At 30.4% G+C, this 20,442-nt stretch overlaps 2 protein-coding genes across 3 annotated transcripts; one reads left to right on the forward strand and one right to left on the reverse strand.

Moving 5' to 3' along the window:
* Positions 1-561: 561 nt before the first annotated feature.
* LOC143055996 (cyclin-L1-like) lies at positions 562-11,831 on the reverse strand. The gene is made up of 11 exons (XM_076229064.1): positions 11,595-11,831; positions 10,737-10,811; positions 10,264-10,373; positions 9,810-9,930; positions 9,427-9,491; positions 5,273-5,372; positions 4,621-4,725; positions 4,017-4,137; positions 3,146-3,254; positions 2,064-2,114; positions 562-1,704 (listed from the first exon to the last, which is right to left on the reverse strand). The coding sequence occupies exons 1-11, from the start codon at positions 11,796-11,798 to the stop codon at positions 1,317-1,319; spliced, it is 1,449 nt and encodes a 482-aa protein (XP_076085179.1). The 5' UTR covers positions 11,799-11,831; the 3' UTR covers positions 562-1,316.
* A 245-nt stretch (positions 11,832-12,076) lies between these two features.
* LOC143055997 (45 kDa calcium-binding protein-like) lies at positions 12,077-17,829 on the forward strand. 2 transcript variants are annotated; one of them, XM_076229065.1, is made up of 6 exons: positions 12,077-12,646; positions 13,280-13,416; positions 13,944-14,111; positions 15,880-16,038; positions 16,290-16,465; positions 17,510-17,829. In XM_076229065.1, exons 1-6 carry the CDS (start codon positions 12,375-12,377, stop codon positions 17,684-17,686), a joined length of 1,089 nt encoding a protein of 362 aa, XP_076085180.1. In that variant the 5' UTR covers positions 12,077-12,374; the 3' UTR covers positions 17,687-17,829. The 2 variants fall into 2 exon arrangements, with proteins under 2 accessions (XP_076085180.1, XP_076085181.1); XM_076229066.1 differs by having other exon boundaries at positions 13,944-14,063.
* Positions 17,830-20,442: the final 2,613 nt, after the last annotated feature.

Raw genomic sequence — 20,442 nt, forward strand, 5'->3', positions numbered from 1 at the left:
AATAGTGGACACATTTTAAAACTGCCCTTAAAGTCCGACTCATTGCAGGGGCTAACAAATATAACAAACAGTAATCAATGATTTACAGGCTCCTGACTTAGGACAGGAACATATAGAATTTGACAGGTTAAACAAGTTTATGAGCACTCAACTTGCTACCTGCTCCTTAGCATTTGACAGTGGTGAAATAGCAAAACATTAGAACTAACTGTCAAACTCAGTTGGAGATGGCTGGTCTATTAATGGTCAGTCAATATATTTCAATTAATTAAATATATTTTCACTAGTTCTTTAAAGTGCTATCAAATTTGGACAGCATGACATCAACCAATTATTTTTAATGTCCAGTGACATCTCTTTTAACCATACTATCCCAAGGCGGTAATTTAACACCTACCTAAATGTTGTTTAAATATACTATAAATGGCCTTCAAAGCAGCAGCAATGCATTTAATTTAATTAGTCTACACCCTTTTGTAGAAAAGTGGGTTTTTTTTCCATTTTCAGTGCTAGACCAACAAATAAATAGAGGTGCAATTTTGCTAATAAATGACCAACATATATTATTTCAATATTTATTTTTAATTTTTTATCATGATTCAGATCTTTATAATTACAGAATAATGTGGTATGATACCCTGAGATTGAAGTAATAATACCCAAATAATTGTACATCAAGTATGTTAGAACACATTTTTGCAAACTATATTAATCATATGAAGAAAAAAAATAGAATCAGTTATAATATGTATTCATATAACTTGAAATAGAAAATTAGTGAAGATTACAAATGAATCTGTCAGAAGTAAATGATATTTTTTTCTATCTTAAATTTTTCTCTCGATACAATTTTTATCTGCTTCAGGAACTTAAAAAAAGAGTTTTTATTTTCAATTTTGTTTTCTTTTTCAGTACTAATAAATGTGTTTAACTCAGTCAACTTTTAAACACAAATTTCTCATGGTGATAAATATCATTCGCTTTAATCAGCCACAACTCAGACCAGAACATTTATACACTTTGAAACAACCATAACAAATACAGCACTATCCCCTCTCAGACTTGACTCTTTCACACACACACACCTTTTCAGTATCACACAATGCTCTTTTGCACACAAGTATTGATCCTTATCAACGTAAAATAATTGTCAATGTACATATTAAAATAAATATCTACAGCACTTTAATATCAATCTTCACAATGATTCAATTGATTCTTACAAATAAACAGTAAAAAATTAAATTCCACATTAGAAAGACATAGTTCAATTTTATACAATTTTGCACCAGTATCACAGATTTGAGAAAGAATAATTATCGACGGTATCTATCGTATCGTTCAGGAGAAGAGCTGCGGTGACCATTCCGATGTCGTTTGACATACCTATATTCAGGTGAGTACTCATAACGTTCTTTGTCCTTGTAATCATTCCTGTCTTTATAGTCATTGTAACGGTCTTTGTGATCGTACTTGTCTTTGTAATATTTCTTATTATGACTAGATTTATTATACTGTCTATCTGGTGACCTACTCATTGATCTACTAAATGACCTTGACACTTGTTTCTTTCGTTTGTGAGAGAGTTTTGAACCTTTGTAATAATCAGCATTTTCCTTCTTGATTCTACGAGAATCAATGTCTTTATGCTTCTTCTTTTTAGAAATTAGACTCCTGGGTGGACTAAGGCTACTACCAGATGACCTAAAAAATAATAAGTTTGGTTAAATAATCTGAAGACTAGGCTATTCCTTAGTAAGGTTCAGCAATTATATAAATTTAGAAACATAAGAGAAAACTAAAATTTTCACAAGCAAGACTGAGACTATTTGTCATTATTAAATGATTAATCTAACATCTGCAGTGGCAGGTCACCAAACATCATCAGAATTTTTTTTTTGAATTCCTCCCTTCACATTTATTGAGAATACAATCAGCAAACAAAGCGTGGAAATCAGCTGTGTTTCATGCAGGTAAATCTAATTATATAAATATGCAAGAAATTTCAGTGGTCACAGAAATTAAACTTAAAATATCACTAAATATCATAATCATATAATTACCTCTTATCTGGTGAAAAGGAATGACTTCTTCTTCTTTTGCTGCCATTTTTACTGAAAGAAGAAATATAAAATCAATACTAAACAAGTTCATACTTGCGATTTTTTATTATTTTGTACTCCTTCACTTTATTGACAATTGAGAATCGACCAAAAATCAAAAGCATATTAAAAAGTTAATTGTCCCCACTTACTGCAGGTATAAGCTCTATTAACTTCACAATCTTAACTAGCTATCAATCAAACTTCATATGTTTCCATTTCAATTGTCATCTTTAATCTGGTTTTTTTTAATGTAAAAGAGGCTTATTTGAAATTATTAAAATCTATAAGTAGGACTTTTGTTGTTTGGCTTGACATATACTGACTGGGATGACCTGATTTTAAATAGTTTAAACATATCAATTGTTCAGAAAATAAACAAAAGGATGAGATACATATTTTAATTGCAACTTTGAATAGCTTTATTGAACAATTGTCACTAGTTCCTGAAAATAAAATGACGATGTTTTCAAACTATTAGGTAGTTATAGATTATCGTTGATCATTTCAACGAGATTGATTTTCTCGCTTGAGCTGGTACAGCGAAAGTGAGAAAAGCAATCGAGTTGAGATGACCAATGATAATCTGTTTATCGCTATTTTACCTATGAGCACGTTGTCAATTTCATGTCAATTTCGTTAGCAACGCCACGTGTCCTTAGTTTCTAGCGATAATTTTTCCATCTCAAGCGAGAAGCATGATATGAAAATTATCACAAACAAGAATGTGTCCTCAGTACACGAATGCCCCACTCGCACTATCATTTTCTATGTTCAGTGGACCGTGAAATTGGGGTAAAATCTCTAATTTGGCATTAAAATTAGAAAGATCATATCATAGGGAACATGTGTACCAAGTTTGAAGTCGATTGGACTTCAACTTCATCAAAAACTACCTCGACCAAAAACTTTAACCTGAAGCGGGACAGACGGACGAACGGACGGACGCACAGACCAGAAAACATAATGCCCCTCTACTATCGTAGGTGGGGCATAAAAAAGATCAAAAGAAAAATGCACAAAATAGCGATAATAATACTTACATAAGGCCTCCATCAGGTTTCCTTGTATTATCATCTTTTTCTTTCTTTAGCTTTAACTGTTTGATGCTCCCAAGTAACGTGGGGTTTGGACTAACATTCTTTGGTGAATCTATAACAGAACAAAACATTAGTTTCTACAGAAAGGGAAATATTCATAATAAATATATTTCAGTTTGCAAAGCATTTTTTTTAAATGTTGTACGTACATGAAGTGCAAATTTGAAGTCATAAACCAAAATTGAGGTTTAAATCATCAACTTTCCAATAACTGATCCAGAAAAATTCACATATTTTCTTTATATATTTTATAATGCATTATTTCAATTTCATATTGAATGAGTTATCCACAATCTAACTTTTGTAACCAACATCATAAATATTGCCCTCCTAACAACTAACAATGTATATGCCTTACAAATACATTTGTTTGTCCATACTTTTCCCCAGTTAGTTTTCTAAATACTGCAATAATCATTTTGAGGCAATTTCATGATTTATTTAATCAATAGATCCCCTAGATTATAATTGGCCTGAAACCAATTTTGGTTGGATTCGAACTATGTCTTTAATTTTGCAATTGCATTGATTTTTGGTGTTTTAACGTCACTCTCAAGCACCTCATTTATGCTGATTTGTGGCGGCCAGTTATTATTGGTAGAGGAAGCTGGAGTGCCCTTAGAAAACCACAGACCTTCGATAGGAAAACTTACAATCCTTGTCAATAAAGATAAGAGTCCAGTGCACCCACATGAGCTTAGTTCGAACTCACATCCTCAGTGTTGACTTGCTAGTGATTGTAGTTGTAGCTACCTAGACCATGCAGCCACTGAGGTCCCGTTTTTTTGTTGTTGATATCTTAAAGTATACTTACTTGCTCTAGATGTTGAGTTTGGTGTTCCATAGTCTGATGCCATTCCTTTTGATTTCTTCTTGTTTTCCATCTGTATCCTCTTGGCTTCCATAACTTTGGCTCCAAGTTCTTCTACATTTGGCTACAAAATTGATACATGCAATATATTATACTATAAATTCAGAAAGTATTGCAAAAATGTGACAAGATTTTAATAACCATCATTTAAATGCACATTTTAAAATTCGTATGTGAATTAATCAGGATTTTTCTCAATATCGCAAAGATAACAATTACATTTTAGTCTAAAATGACAAAACCGCAATAAAAGCACCCAATAATTTCTTCATTTAACAGTATATGACAGAGGCCTGCTTAAAAATTCATGATGGATAATTTAATATGCTCATTTCTTAATACCTGTATGAAGGAAAATGGAGATTGACTTTCCCAATTATTGTTTAATGAAAAGAAATCTTTATATATCAGTGAAATATAATGCATAGAATATGTTAACATTGCAGAAAGAGAGACAATTCTGTCTGTGTAAACCATTATCTTGTTATAATCTTTATCTTGTTATAATCTTTATCTTATCTGTTTATATATTAGACAAAATACTTACTCTTTGACGAGCATACAGACGTAGTATTGTCAGACATATTTCTTGAATGTCATCTTCTCGTACATTAAATATGGAATACCATGATGGTCTATCTGGCAGAGCAATCTGTAATACAAAAGAAAACATTAAGGATGACATTTCATAACATATGGTTAATTACTTCAAGCTAACTGCAAGCAAACCTTTGTTCAGTATAAGTTAATTAATTTTTGTTAATGTTATATATGATACTATAATATAGTGCAGTGCTTTCCCTGTGTGGTTTTAATGTGACTTTCTTTTTTTTTATTTTTTTTTAAACTTCTTGTTTGGATTGAAAAATGTTGACATGAATGAGATCTCAACAAAATTTAACTAGCCAAATTTTATGTGCATGATGTCTGTGTTAAATCTTACTTTTTCAATATCTAGTGAATTCGGTAATAATGGTTTCAGTTAATTTTTATCATAACTTCTAAACACAGGATCTAAAGTTTGACATATTATTTAGAATAGGTCTTTTGATGGAAGACTATGATGTTCTCAAGTTGTCTTTTGATTATTTTTTTGGGGGGGTTGTCGTCTACTTGATGTTCACCTAAAATCTCAATATATTCATGTAAAAGTATGTATAACTAATTGAGAGATTTTATTCTGCTTTTATAAATCTGACCTGTAATTGTCTAGCAGCTAAGTATATACAGGCACAAGCTATAGTTTCTGGAAGGAATCTAACAAAAACATTTGTCCTAAAACTGTCGTTCATGTAGTTCCTGTAAAGAAAAGACAAAATCATAAATATATATGAAATCTTTACTTTTCATCTGACAGATATTCATTGGAATATTAATATAGTAAAATTGTAAGGTGTATCATTAACTATCATCATGGTCAAAATTAATATACATCAGTTTTAAAAACATACAAAATAATTCTATAAACGGTCATATTTTTTCCAGACAGTTTTTATCCTTGTTATTCCACGAAAATATTATCCACAAAGTTCACTGAAAGTTTTCATTACTGTTTACGTCATAGTTCGGGTTCCTGGTTGTGTTGAATATAACAGCTACAAATATGATGTTATTCCAAGATATCCATTTGTCCACATCCGTAGCATCGTTTGAATCCACTAATGGCACTATGTTTTAAGTGTTCATGGTTTTGTTTTCAATGCAAACAAGTTCTGTTTGTCTCTCTCCCATCCACCAAAAACAGTACTGATTATAAATGTGAGATTTGTAAACCAGCAGTTTATGTTGGATTTTGCTTGCAAGGAAGTGAAAATTTGAACTGAGACATTCAAGTTATAGCAAACATACATACAATATAAATCTAGTTTCACATACATACATATTTATCAAACGAAAGTACCATTATAAAACAAGATTTTGTATATATACATGTATAATTTCTGTATATGAACAAATATTTTACTGCATCTACGTTATTTAAAGAGTTTCCTAACATTTCATTTATCTCAAAACAAAGTTTATAATTCAAATCTTTACCTTTTGGTCAAATAATGTCAGTTTATAGTTATAATGCATGTATTATAAAAAGATTCAACAAAAATGAAAAATATTACTTCAATGTATAGACAAGATCTTATTTTATAGATATAAATGGTGAAAAAAAACACCAAAAAATGAATACTGTTCAACTGTCTTGTGAAAACACCAATCTGGTAAGGAATTACTTGATATATATGTATGTATAGTTTATGAATCTTAAACAATACAGAAAACAACATAATGGAAGGCTAAATATTTCCACAACTATTTATATACCAACCATTTTGACACTGGATCCAGCTATTTGAACTGCACTGGAAATTTGAAAATTAAATGATAATTATATAAAACATAAAAATGCACAACATATTCCTCTGTCCTTTCAATCTAACGAATTCAAACGCCTCTTCTGCCTCCAGTGTTAAATTGTTCGTTGTTTATTGCATTGTCATTCCAAACTTTCCTTCCCAGAATTCACTGCTGTAAAACAATCTTATATAGTTAGCAAGTTCAGAACCTCATCAAAATACTTGAACAAGTCAACTTATCTTTTTTTACATAATTTTCTTTCCAAGTTCATGCAGTCTACTTTATTAAACTGTTTATTTTGCTACATTTTTTTTCTATCATTTTCACTGTTCATTCGTTATATCTGAGTTACAAAGTTTTCAAATCTTTTCATTAACAAACAAAACAAGCAACAAGTTCTTTTTTTAAAACCAACTCATTTGAAACATGAATTTATTGAGTGCCCATTAGTACTGGTAAACCTTTAGACACTCTCAAAACATTACTCCATATTTGTCACTGGTTCCCAATGTTGCTGGTTCCTGCTGTTTGTTGTTTCATCGCTGTTGAGTCAGATGGGTTCTGTTTCCAGAGGATGGTGCAATCATTTCAAGACACAGACTTTACCCACCTAATCTGGGGTAGGCAAAAAGGAAAAATATAGAATTAATACAAAATTCTTCACACTTTTTGCTTCATTCATTCCCAAAATGAAGCTCTTTACAACACAAACAAAATAAAAAGACGATAATAAAATATATTTTATTTTGTAATGTGTATAATAAACAGAAAAGCATTCAATAAATGTGCCTTGCAAAGGTCAAGTGAAAATGTTGGAATTTACAAAGACTAACACCAGCAAGGAATTTTCTATCCATTCAGAGATGTCTTATGAAATTTTGCGAAACACTAATGGCTACAACACAGCATGACCTATGATTTCCCGTACAATGTTATTCTGAACTTCTAGAAAATCCATGACTAACATGTCAAAATATGGAGCTTATTTTCAGTAGAGAACACAATTTTGTCAGGGCAGTTACCACAAATACATTGGTAGGGGCAGGTCTTGTTATTTTTCGTACCAAAAACCATTGTCCCAAATAAATGGACCAATTGTAACATGTTTAGCAAAAAGTAAAATCACAAAAATCTATTTGCTTTCTTGCTATCTTAACTGAAAACAAGTTCACTATTTTCACACGGAAGTCCTGATGAAGACTAATCGATTTTTAATTCTTAATTTTGAAAACATGTTTTTTTAACAAAACAATTGGCTAGTTTTAAAGATTTTAGTGATTTCGTACAGAATGCAGAAATTTGAGAAGAAAACAGGACCACAGGATCAAATTGTTCACACATTTAAATTAACCTCAAAATCATTTTTGTCTTCAAAATTCAGAATTAGAAATGGAAAGTCCTTACAATTCAAAATTTGCAAATATAATATTTAGCAGATGAATAGATTATAATTTTCAACCAAGAAAATGGATATGGGAAAGCACATTACTTAAAGGAATAATGGATTTAAAATCATATCAGATGGGATTAATTTCTGTTGATTAATTTAAGTTTAGGTTAACTTCCCAAAATCCAAATTCTTGAAGGAAAATATAAAATCTTAACAATTTCATCGTGACAACTTACAATTACAAAAATTTACAATGAATGAAAAATAATATAGCGATGTACACTGTTAAACATGATGATAGTATTATGATGTGCCTTACAAGAAAGAGATTTTATAACTTACCCAAATTTGAATATGAACTCCCTTTGTGAGGTTCCGAATATTCTATATCATTTGAATTTTGGTGTTCCCATTTTTAAATGGACCAAAAATGATACTTTTTGTTTTGCTGGACATTTCTTTGGGGCTATGGACCATCTAAGCCGGTGATTCATGTAGTTCGTAATTATGCATTTTTTCTCTCATATTTCCATAAACAAATCAGTATAGTTTAAGTTTAATAAACCTAGTCCATAATTTTTTTCAGAGAGATATTTGAATACGTGTATTTATTATTAACCAGGCACATAATAAAAAAGTTTATTATTTTCAAATTTTAACTGCAATTTAATGAGAAGGGGGAAATATGCTTATGTATGTAAGCAATAAAATGTTCTCGGATGAGGATCTGTGACACCAACTTGATGTACAATATTAAAATAAGGACATAAAGTATAAATTCCATGTTTTTCCAGTCGTTACTAATTTTTACCATGTTGACATACAAAATTTTAGAAAAAGAGCATGGATATGTATGTCTACTAGCCATGATAAAGGTCAAACAACTAAAAGATATTACGAGTAAAATATTTGTTGATTGATGGTAGTGCCAAACGATAAATATTGTAATAACGAATCAAATCAGAAAGGAAAGTGGAATAGTCAAACATAGTTCATAATTGGTCTGTAAAATCAGCCAGACTTGTTCAGAGCTACAGACAGAGCATAACAGCTTGGTTTGACTAGATGAAGAAGCCAATGACTTTAATATGTTATGAGTAGTTGGTCTATTTTGGAAAAATTGCATCATAATCATAATGGAAACACAAAGTATATAACCAGTGGAAGATATAGAAGCCATTGCTATGAAACTAAATGACAACAAAACCAGAACCAATAAACATGTCGACAAATATACAAGTAATTTGTAAACACATAAAAAATAGAGGATTCTTAATATTTATGAGTTCTAATTGTTGGGCAGGTTTAATTAGATTTGCAAAACTTCTTACAACCTACATGTTTTTTTTTCAACTTCAAATTATTACCTGCAAGTCTTGGTTTTTTTACGAGGATACAAAATTAACAAAGAAAAGAGACCACCTCAAAAAAATAATGAATGCTTCTTGCAGAGAACAATAGATTAAAATCAAATTATGCTTCACAAGAATCAGTGATAACTTAGTAGATTGTATGCATGCAGAATGAGTTAACAGTAGCCTGTTTGTATATTTCTGACACTACCATCAACAACTGTTTGTTAGATAATCTTAGAATTCATATAAAGATACCTACCATGCACACTGCACCAGTTTTTGGTTATTTTCACACTCCAACACTTGGAGGTAGACCACAATCACCTGAAAAATAAAAGTTAGACAATACAATAAACGAGTCAAATGTTACAATTGGCTACAACCTGATTTTGGCCATTCTACTTTCCTCCCATGTTGCAGCAACTGATTTGATGTCTAGCCTGAAAGTTGTAAGTTATTAGTGTATGATTCATGTTTTGTTTTCTGAAAGATAAAAGGATTAGTTCGACAACATAGTAAACTCATTTTTATGACAAAGGCAACAATGTTCAAATTCAAAATGAAATTTCAAATGATTACTTTTGTTGCCAATGCATAATTAATACATTTTTGCAGAGTAAAATGAGATAAATTTATATTTACCTTGTGTGGATGCTTGACATGGACACTGAACCCTAATTCTTTCAATACACGTCGTTCTGCTTTAATAACTTGATTCTTCAGATTGATGTAATTTTGATCCAATATCAAAGGAACAATAACTCTGAAAGAAAATAATAGCATTCATTGTCATATCATTACCTCCCTTTGTTTTTATCTAGTTGTTGAACTGTTTCATGTGTTTATGCCCCAGACTAGTTATATTTTATTTGGACTAGAAAATATTTGCCAATATTTGTTTATAAACATAAGAAAATTATTCAAATATATGTCTGCAGACTAGTAGTTGAAATAGATCTGGTGCAGTTTGCAGGAATACAATTCTTATTTAACAGCAAAATCTGAAATTATGGGTTTATGTTGACAAATTCATTTTTATGGGAGATCAAAAGATTAAATTCTGACATGAATAACCATTTTTCAAGATTCTACATACTTTTGCTTTCTCATCTGCTTGACATGATGAAAAACATTGATCACATCTCTGATTCTTCTGGGAGATTCTTCTATTTTAGCTGCCAGGTTTATACATGCCATTGCAAGTACCTGCAAAAGATAGGAAATAAAAATAAACAAACCAAACATAAAACTATCATGGTTTCCATATTAACTCTTTCATGACATTTCAAGATTTTAACCAAAAAGTTGTTGTTTTGAAAAATGGTGTTAACAAACACAAGTGATCTCAAATTCTATTATGGTTTTTTTTAAATTACAAGATACATCTTGGGTTTTTTTATTCAATGTTGCTACCTCAGTTTACTATTGTGACCTACAAAACATTTAGCATCAGAGAACAAATAGACTTTTATCATTTTGTAGCAGAGTTTACCATCTTAGAACTACATGTACAGCAACAGCATCCTCACGTCTCAAGATGAAAGCTTCCCAAAATACAAATAAACTTACCTCCATATTGTGCTTGACAAAAGATTTTGAGTAGTAGAATCTCTGGAATAAAACTTGACCAGTAGCCATTGCAACCTAAATTATAAAGATATAATCATAAGAAATATTATATTGCTTTTTAAAATATAGAAATAGAAGTCATTCAACATACAAATCTGTCAAATCAATTACAACTGGACCTTTCAATGGTGAAACTTAAAATATTAAACAGCAAGATTCAAAATGACTTAGAACGAAATACAACACATATACAAAGGAATGTTGTGCGTCTCATTGGGGTCTAAGCGTGACGCTAGATTACCAATTTTTTGTAAGCGTGACACATGAAGGTCAAATTATAGTGCTGTGAAAAAGGGAAATGATGTCTAGCGGAACACAGGTAATTACAAAAAAAATGAGAATTTCTTATGTACATTTTGTAAGTGGGATATGGGAATCTGACAAAACATAAAGCGGGATCCAGGATCAGAACCCCCCAATATCATGTCATACGACATAAGATGAATTTGTAAAGGAAAATTAATTATTAGGTATGCATACCTATTTTGACGTCAAGACTTCTTTTTATCTGAGTTTTACTGTGTGTTCTTTTTCTTCATGGACTAGAGGTATAGTAGGAGGGTGAAGATTTGAAAAAAGTCAGTGTTTCGTCCAAACTGTTCGTGTGGTGTTTTTTTTCAGGGAAATTATACGAGCCAACAGATCGAAGATTGAAAGGGATTCGTTTGAGGTAGATCTTAATACCGGGATTAATATATAAAATAACGATATAAACCACTTCGGAATAGTTATTCCTGTCCTGTAAAAGCCATAAATGATACAATCTTTGTCTTATAAGTGTTCAAAATGGCGACGAACCTGTGGAAGTTTGAGAAGGACTCCCGATGACTGAATAAGTTCACAACCTAGGATACGCAAGTCCATTTCTGTATCTGAATCAAGACCATCTTGGAGGGATGGTGTAGGTGAGAGTTTGTCGTCTGGAATTAGAACAGCTTCTAGTGTGAGAATGACTTTACTAAAATCTCGGGTCGTGAGAGGATTTGGCTTCTCTTCCGCCATCTTGAACGTGTTGTCTTCGAATGCGCATTAATAAAAATGAGGTCATAATCCAAATAATCCGATAATGATTATGTTCCAAATTGCATTATGAGATTTTCTATATTGCATTTAAAAGTCATTTTCTATCTATTTACCTCAAATGATTGTTTGTTGAAGTTTCAATGTAATGGAAATAAATATTATTTAAATATCGTAAATACTATGCGCATCAATACTATATTTTGTCAGTGATAGGGCGATGACGTCAACGAAAACTGTGTTCATTCTAACCGATAGATGTCGCTGTAATCATTTTGTGGACACAACAAATAATTTCAGCCACATCACTTCAACTTCAAGCTATAAATCAGTATTACTGAACAGAAGATATGCAAGGGTGCCCATAGACAACTTTACCAATATTAACAATTAATGCAAAAATGCATTAAAAACTTCTCATATTTACTGTCGACTTAAAAAAGAGAAATTAAATGCTAAGTTTATCTGCTCTAACAGTAACAGGAAAAAAATAAGCATTGTCATTGAACATATTTTTGTCAAAGATTTTAAATTTGCTGAAAATTATAAGTAAAAAATATGAAAGGAAAGAGATTATGCATCGTCATAATGATATTGTTTGTGCATATTGTAAATGGTCGCCCTAAAATACCATTGAAAGAGGTGGATGCTGATCAACCCTTACCACTCGACAAACTTGAGCCACCTGATCATTTGGAGGCAGTACGATTTGAACAAGATGGAATGCTGAACAAAGATTTCCATAAAGAGGCTTTCATTGGAAATCATGAAGAGATTGATGATGACCCTGTTGATATTGCAGATTCTAAACTTAAAGATATCTTCAACAAGTGAGTTTTATTAAGGACATATATTTAACCCATAGTAGAAGGTTGTAATGGGGGTGACTTCATGACAAAAAACGGTAAAGTTTCTTGCCAAATGACGTTAACGATAATTTTTGGTGCATGACGATAAAATATGAACTTTCTTTCAGACGATAAAACAATCAAATTGAATTTGATGAATCATGTTAAATTTTTCCCCAAAAGAACAGCAACATTAATTATTTGAGACCTCATATTTTAATTAATTTGATGCTAATGGTAGCCAAAAATGACAGTTTGACACCTGACGTCATTCCAGAATCCTACCCTCAGAGTACAAGTAGTATTTGAAAGTCTTATTGATAACATCATGAATAACACTTTTGAACGGTTTCTGAATTTAATTGGAATTTAAGATTTCACAGAACTTTCCATAGATCTGGGATGATTGTTTAATAAATTGTTATATTAGAATAAGTTAAAAGAGCATATCATAGAAGAATAATTCAATTATATTTTCCATTGCTCACAATATCGATTTCTTGTAAAGTTGTTTATTTCTCTGCTTCTTACAGTTATACAGTAAATGTGTTTTTTTTTTACAAATACATGTACTGTACATGCTGTTCATAAGCCAATTATTTTCTGTTTTACCAGAGTGGATACAGATTCAGATGGTCATATGAGTCTAATTGAAATAGAATCCTGGATTCAGGACAAGATAAGACAACATTTTGATGAAGCCTTAGAAGAAAATGCACACATATTTACACACATGGATCCTGATGGCGATGGTATATTGTCAAAGTTACTAAATAAGCATGCAAAAAAAATGCATATTGTTAAAAATATAAACCATTGTGTAGCGAAATGTACCAACACTTATTAAGTTAAAGCTTATTCAAGAAAGTATATGCAAAAAAATAAAGAAACTGAACATATTGCTATCCTCATTTTGTTTTTTAAGTACAAAATGTACATTTATTGATTCACTGTAAACACATCATTATTTTTTTTGTAAAATGCACTATAAAGTACAAGAACAGTACCACATGTGTAATTCATTTGATTCATTTAGTATGAAATGTGGTCAGATTTAAATATCCCATCCCATGCCCACCTGTCTAAATAGATGATGCCAACACACATTTAAATTGAACAAAAACATGTATATCAACAGTTTACAATAGGTTTCTACAAACCTAAGCATGTTTAAAATATATTATAAGTTCCCAAATTGTTTTGTCATAACTTTTCTGGAAGAGAACAAATCAGAAGTACTTGACATTCATCAATATATTTATTCAACATTATCTTCTAGGTTTAGTTGACTGGAAGGATTACTACAAACATTTCCTGTTAGCTAAAAAGTATGATGTTGATAAAATTGATAGCTTTCTGAAAGATTATGGAGATCAAGCTTTAGATATGAAGGACACTGGTGAGTCTAGCTCTATAAAGGAAGGGAATCTAAAGTTAAGAGAAAGTGGTGAGTGTATCAGTACTATCACTTAGTATCCGTATGCACATGCCTATACTTGCTACAGGATGTAGTGGCACTACTGTGGAGACATTTATTTTCGTGGGTACCAATTTTCGTGGATTGAGGAACACTTGCATTTTTCGTGTATATTTGATTTCATAGTTTTGGTTTAGTCTGCATACATGTATATATTCCTTTATGAAATTTTTAATTCGTTGAACATTTTAAACATTTGTGATTCTCCTGTACAAACAAAATCCATGAAAATTGGTATCCAACGATATCCATATAATCTTATTTTCTTTCTTTTTCCTTAATTAACATACCAGTATCTTTAAGAGTCTAATCAATGTACAGCCTCAAATTTGTGTCCCATAATGTAATGACATTCAGATTTGTAAACCTTTGTCAAACCTCAAATTTGTGTCCCATAATGTAATGACATTCAGATCTGTGAACCTTTGTCAAACCTCAAATTTGTGTCCCATAATGTAATGACATTCAGATCTGTGAACCTTTGTCAAACCTCAAATCTATGTCCTTTTCTCAGTTCTGTCTTGCTATGAACCTGAAATTTGTGGCTGTTTTGTTGTATTTAAATCCTCTTTATAAAGTAGAGTTTCAATAATGTGGCATGTCTTGGACAGGTAAATATAGGGAAGGACACAGATTTGAAGCTGGACATAAATTTATTAACAATTTATTATTGGGGAATGAATTAACACTAATAATTTGGGTGTACTTCATGCATACCAGTTTAGTTTGCTTTGTTTCTTGTGTGAATCTTGAAATTTTTATCAGCTGTTATATGTAAATACAGAAAAACAAAGATATCAAAAAGGTCTTCCATTTTTGTCAATCCTGTAAATTTTATCCTCGAAGTGAGACACACTGACATAGTTGTCCAACATTTAGACTCAGTCCATGAAATTAGGATTCAAAAAGTGTTCAAATATGACCTACAAAAAAAAATGTAATAAAACTTAGATTTCATGTAATTTTACTTTTGGTGAATCAATTCCTTTAATAAGGTATTATATATGAAGTTTTAAAACATTTACAAATGTACGTGAACATAGACATACTGAATGTATAAACAGAAACAAATGAGAAACAGAAATTTGGTACAACAAAAGACATACTCATATATTAAGGTGGTACCTAACACTACAGGGAGATAACTCTGTAAAATCAGCTAAATGTTTTAATTACGTTGTGTTGTTACGGGAATATTAAGCTTCTCAATGATTAAAATAAGTGTTTGTCAAACTGCTATATAACCAGTGTAATTTTTCTGATAAAACGGTTGGTTCAAATTTTTTGAATTTTTTATATTTTCGTTAGAGGGTCAAAGTAAATACTTTGTCAAAATTTTATGAAAATTAAAAGAGCCAAATTAATTTTAGTGATAGTGTTGGGTACCACCTTAAAGCTGTTAAATTGACCTATAACATCTAAATATATACCCCTGACATGACTCCAATCTTAATTTATTAGGATTGTCAGTTTTCCTATCAAAGGTCAGTGGTTTTCTATAGGCACTTTAGCTTCCTCCACTAATAAAAACTGGCTGCCACAAAATAGTCCAATAGTAGTGCTCAAATGGAGCGCTAAAAACACATAAAATCAAATCAAATCTAAATATGCAGCTAATATTCATTAACTTATTTGTTAAAGCTCCTTAGCATGTCAATGACAATGTTATTCTTGTTACAAATGTTTACAATGTTTGCATTTAAAATGTATTTATCAATATTTATTATTTATCTTTCAGACAGAGACCAGTTAGTCCGGTACAAGTTTAAGTGGACAGATGTAGAACAAATGCCAATGGACAATAAACTGAACAAAGAAGAGTTTTTAGCATTCCGTCATCCAGAACAAAGTGGACTTGCTATGAAAAAAATGATTGAGACAATTTTGAATTCTCTAGGTAATCTATCTTTTCCTTATTTCCAAAACAAATAGTTTCGACAAGATAAGCAAGTTTGTTTCCATCAATATTCTTCTATCAGAAATAAGAACAAGACTACTGTAAATCAGAGTAATTTCTGTTAAAAATTGCCAGCTATGAATATCTATTTTTTTATTGAACTTTATTTCACTTTAAACTTTGTACTTTTTGTGGTCATCGTCTCAAATTAAAAATAAATATACCTCATCCTTTTATATATTTTTTGTTAGATACCAATAATGATGGTAAGCTTACATTAACCGAATTTGTTGCCCTGCCCCCTGGTGATGTGGAAGACGATGAACAGAAGAAACTTGACGATCGATATCAGGACGAAAGGAAAAAGGAATTTATAAATGCTATAGATGGGGATAAAAATGGCATTGCTACTCAGAAAGAATTAGAGGTATGATATAAGACCAATAATTTTTAATGAGTGGTTTTAAAAAGTTGATTCCTTTAAAGCTGTTATTCTAATGCTAGCAAGTTAAAGGTTTGGTTGACTTTGTAACTTTGTTTATAGAAATGTGTGTTCAAGCATTGTAATTAAGATTTACATCTGCTATCAATGGATAGGCGAGGTGTCAGCTTGTATAAATTATATTTATTATCGTCTTTGGAAGTTAAGTAATGTATACAAGATGAAGCCCCGCCTATCTAATGACTTGCACTGGGATATTTCTAAGCTACAAGTCGTGCAAAATTACACATATCGGTAGATCATTCATTAAAAAAAATTGTGAATAAATAAATCTCAATCAGAATTTTGAAATAAAATACCAGAGATATGTTTTATAATATGCTTTAAGAAATTATAAAGTAAAATGGTGAAAACTTGCTTTTTACCAGAGATAGGTTTTATCATATACTTTAAGAAAATATAAAGAAAAATGGTGAAAACATAGGTTTTTTTTGCTACAATTAAAAAATTAAAATTTCATATTGTTCATACACTTAACTCCATAGTTTTTTCACCTTTATTATATGGTGTGTACTCTCCTCTTCCAATCAGCTCAAATGTTTAAGCATAGTCACTTGTTACTAAATTTAAACATGTATAATATTGCTGCATTAATGTTTACACACTTTATTAGAGTTCCTCAATTTAAAGTGCATAAGGGATATTGACCAAAATGGTGCATGTTTATTAATTCTAACAAATAATTGAGCAGTTGCAAAAAATTTGGTTAATAGTGTATATTGCTCTAATTTCAATTATATATATACAAAAAAAAAGAAGAAGATGAAGTTTGATTGCCAATGAGACAACTCTTCACAAGCGACCAAATGTCATAGAAATTAAGAATTATAGCTCAACATACAGCCTTCAACAATTAATCAAAGCCGATTCTGCATAATCAGCTATAAAAGGCCCCGAAAATCACAAAAGTAAAAAAACTAGTTGGTTAATGGTGTATTGCTCTAAATTTAAATATATGTTGTTTTATAGGACTATGTTGATCCCAGAAATCCACAGCAATCTAAGGCAGAAGCTGTAAACCTTCTACAAATGCTAGATGATAATAAAGACGGGAAAGTTTCTATGGATGAAATGTTTAAACATAAAGATATCTTTGTAGACAGTAAATGTGTCAACGTGAAGAGAAGTCTACATGACGAATTTTAAAATTACATATAAATCTTGCATAGGATAGCATTCTGTGATATGATAAAATTGAGAATGGAAATGGGGACTGTGTCAAAGAGACTACAACCCGACCATGTTTTGATTCAGATTGGGAAGCACCTAGTCCTGTACCTCTTTAAAAATAGAGAGAGTGAAAAAAATAGAAATATTAAAACTTTGTGTAAAAATAGGTCATCTTATTCCTTTTTTCTAAGGAGCAACCCCTCCCCCTTTTCTAACATTACATCCAGGTATCTGCACCTGTATGTTATTTTTTTTTATTTAGGTGGGATTTTCTGTCCTGATGTGAAGAATAATTATTAATTAGATTATGGTTTGAGGGATCTTCAGTATTTGAAAGTTTGGATTGCCTATCAATTCAGTTTTTAAAAACCAAACCAAAAAGTACAATTCATTTTTTTCTTTTATGAAAATTGTAATTGTTTGTGATGGTCCCCCAACAAAATCAAGTTCATTTGTATTTATTTCATGATTATAAATTTATGAAGATTTAAGGCATCGGCACTATGGTCATTAAAAAAGACCAGGACATTGGGTGGACATTAAGTGTCTGACTTTAGAAAACATCAATTGTTGACACACTTTTTATCTGGCTTTTTGAGATTTATTTTTGTTATTATGGCATTGCTAACTGGGATTTTACGTTTGTCAACAAAAACAAATTGTGGTACGTGATTTTTTCCCCAAAAAATAAAAAAATATCTGAGTTGTGATCTTTTGTATTATTATTTGAGTATCTAGTTTAAGGACTATTTTTGTATTTTTTACCTTAGAAAAAAGCTTCGAGTGGGATATGATTTATTATGTGTGGGTTTAATTCAAGGTGTTATTGATTATTAGGTCTGCTTAAATTGAAATTTTGATTGTACATACAAGTTATCATGATGATTTAATTTTGATTGTACATGTACAACTAATCATGATGAATTAATTTTGATTGTACATGTACAACTAATCATGATGATTTAATTTTGATTGTATATGTACAACTAATCATGATGAATTAATTTTGATTGTACATGTACAACTAATCAGGATGATTTAATTTTGATTGTACATGTACAACTAATCATGATGAATTAATTTTGATTGTACATGTACAACTAATCATGATAATTTGATTTTGATTGTACATGTACAGCTAATCATGATGATTTAATTTTGATTGTACATGTACAACTAATCTTGATGATTTAATTTTAAAATTCTATGTCATGTCGAATGAAGTATAACCCAAGGTTATACCTTGGGTTATACTTCAAGGTTATATTATTCTAAGATTTTATATTTACCTCCAAATATGCATTCCATTTGCCATTTCTTAACTTTATTTCATTTCTTGTTTTTCTTTCGTCCTTTACCTACCCATTCAGAAAATCTTTTTTTTTAACTCCTTTTGTCCTCAGAAGTGTTCTTATAGAGATCAAGTTTTATTTTTTGTATGATCACTTTCAAAGTAAAATTTTAAAAATCTCTGAAATAGTTAACTGCACTTTTAAATTATTGTATAAAATATATGATAGGATTTGGTTAAAAACTTTCTTCCATTTTATTTTAATAGAAGTTGAATGGTCACTGTGATTTGATTTATATATTTATACAGCTTTACTGGATTTTTCTATTTGTTTTTGTGTCTGTGTGTTTGTGTGTGAGGAGGTTAAATTGTTTTTATGAGGGTTATTTTTTCTTATTGAATTGCTTGTTATAGAGCAATTGTTATTTTATTGTTTAAATCAATTATACTTTTGAATCAAAATAAAAACCTTCCTCTTTTTGCAGCATTCTTTGCACATTTCTAGTATTTATTTTCTTAGTTGACCATTGAGTAGATTACACCCTCAATAACTTACAGTCCCCCAAACTGTTTCTGCTGCAATATCAACACTTTTTTTTCTACGTCCAGATTTTGTTTTAGATCTACAATGTATACATGTTCTACTTTATAGTACAATTAAGTCTTTCTTTATTCTTTTATGTTGTAATAGGTGCAGTTTATCTTGAGTATAGAATGAGTTATTAATGTTATTTATATAGATTTTTTTTTAAATAATAATCAACAGGTTCTTGGATTCTCATTCCTTTTGCCCTTGCAATTCTACACTGTGGATTCATATAGTTTTTCATGCATACCAATTTTCTTGGATTGAAGAAAACTTGCATTTTCATGAATATTTTCATGGTTTTGCCAAAGTCTGCATACAAATCAATAGAAAATTTGTAAATCGTCGACCATTTAAATTTGTGGTTAACTTATTCCCACTAAATCCACAAAAATTGGTATCCAACGAATAATATTGAATCCGCGGTGCAAGAATACTAAAATTTAGTGTTTCAGTATTCTTTTTAAGTTGTAATAGGTGCAGTTTTATATCATGAGTGTAGAATGAGTTATTAATGTAATTTATATAAAAATATTTATGTTCTTGTAAAATAATAATCAATAGGTTTTCAGTTTTTTTATTGGTTTTTGACCCAACGATTCTTAAATTATTTGTAGTCTACAAATCACTCTTTTCTATAATAGATCAATAGCAGAATAAAAAATCACCCTCTTATTTCTATTTATTTTTAAAATAAATTGAGATTCTAAGAACTTTTGGTATGTTATATCCGAACAAATATTTTTATTGAAAAATTTGTGTTCTATTTTTGTGTGTGTTTAATGGTACAAATGTATTGATTTGAGAGACAAACTTTGCTCAAACATGCATGTACATGTATGATTTGTTAAAATT

This window comes from Mytilus galloprovincialis, chromosome 13 (genome assembly GCF_965363235.1).
Source record: "Mytilus galloprovincialis chromosome 13, xbMytGall1.hap1.1, whole genome shotgun sequence".
Taxonomy (NCBI): Eukaryota; Metazoa; Mollusca; class Bivalvia; order Mytilida; family Mytilidae; genus Mytilus; species Mytilus galloprovincialis.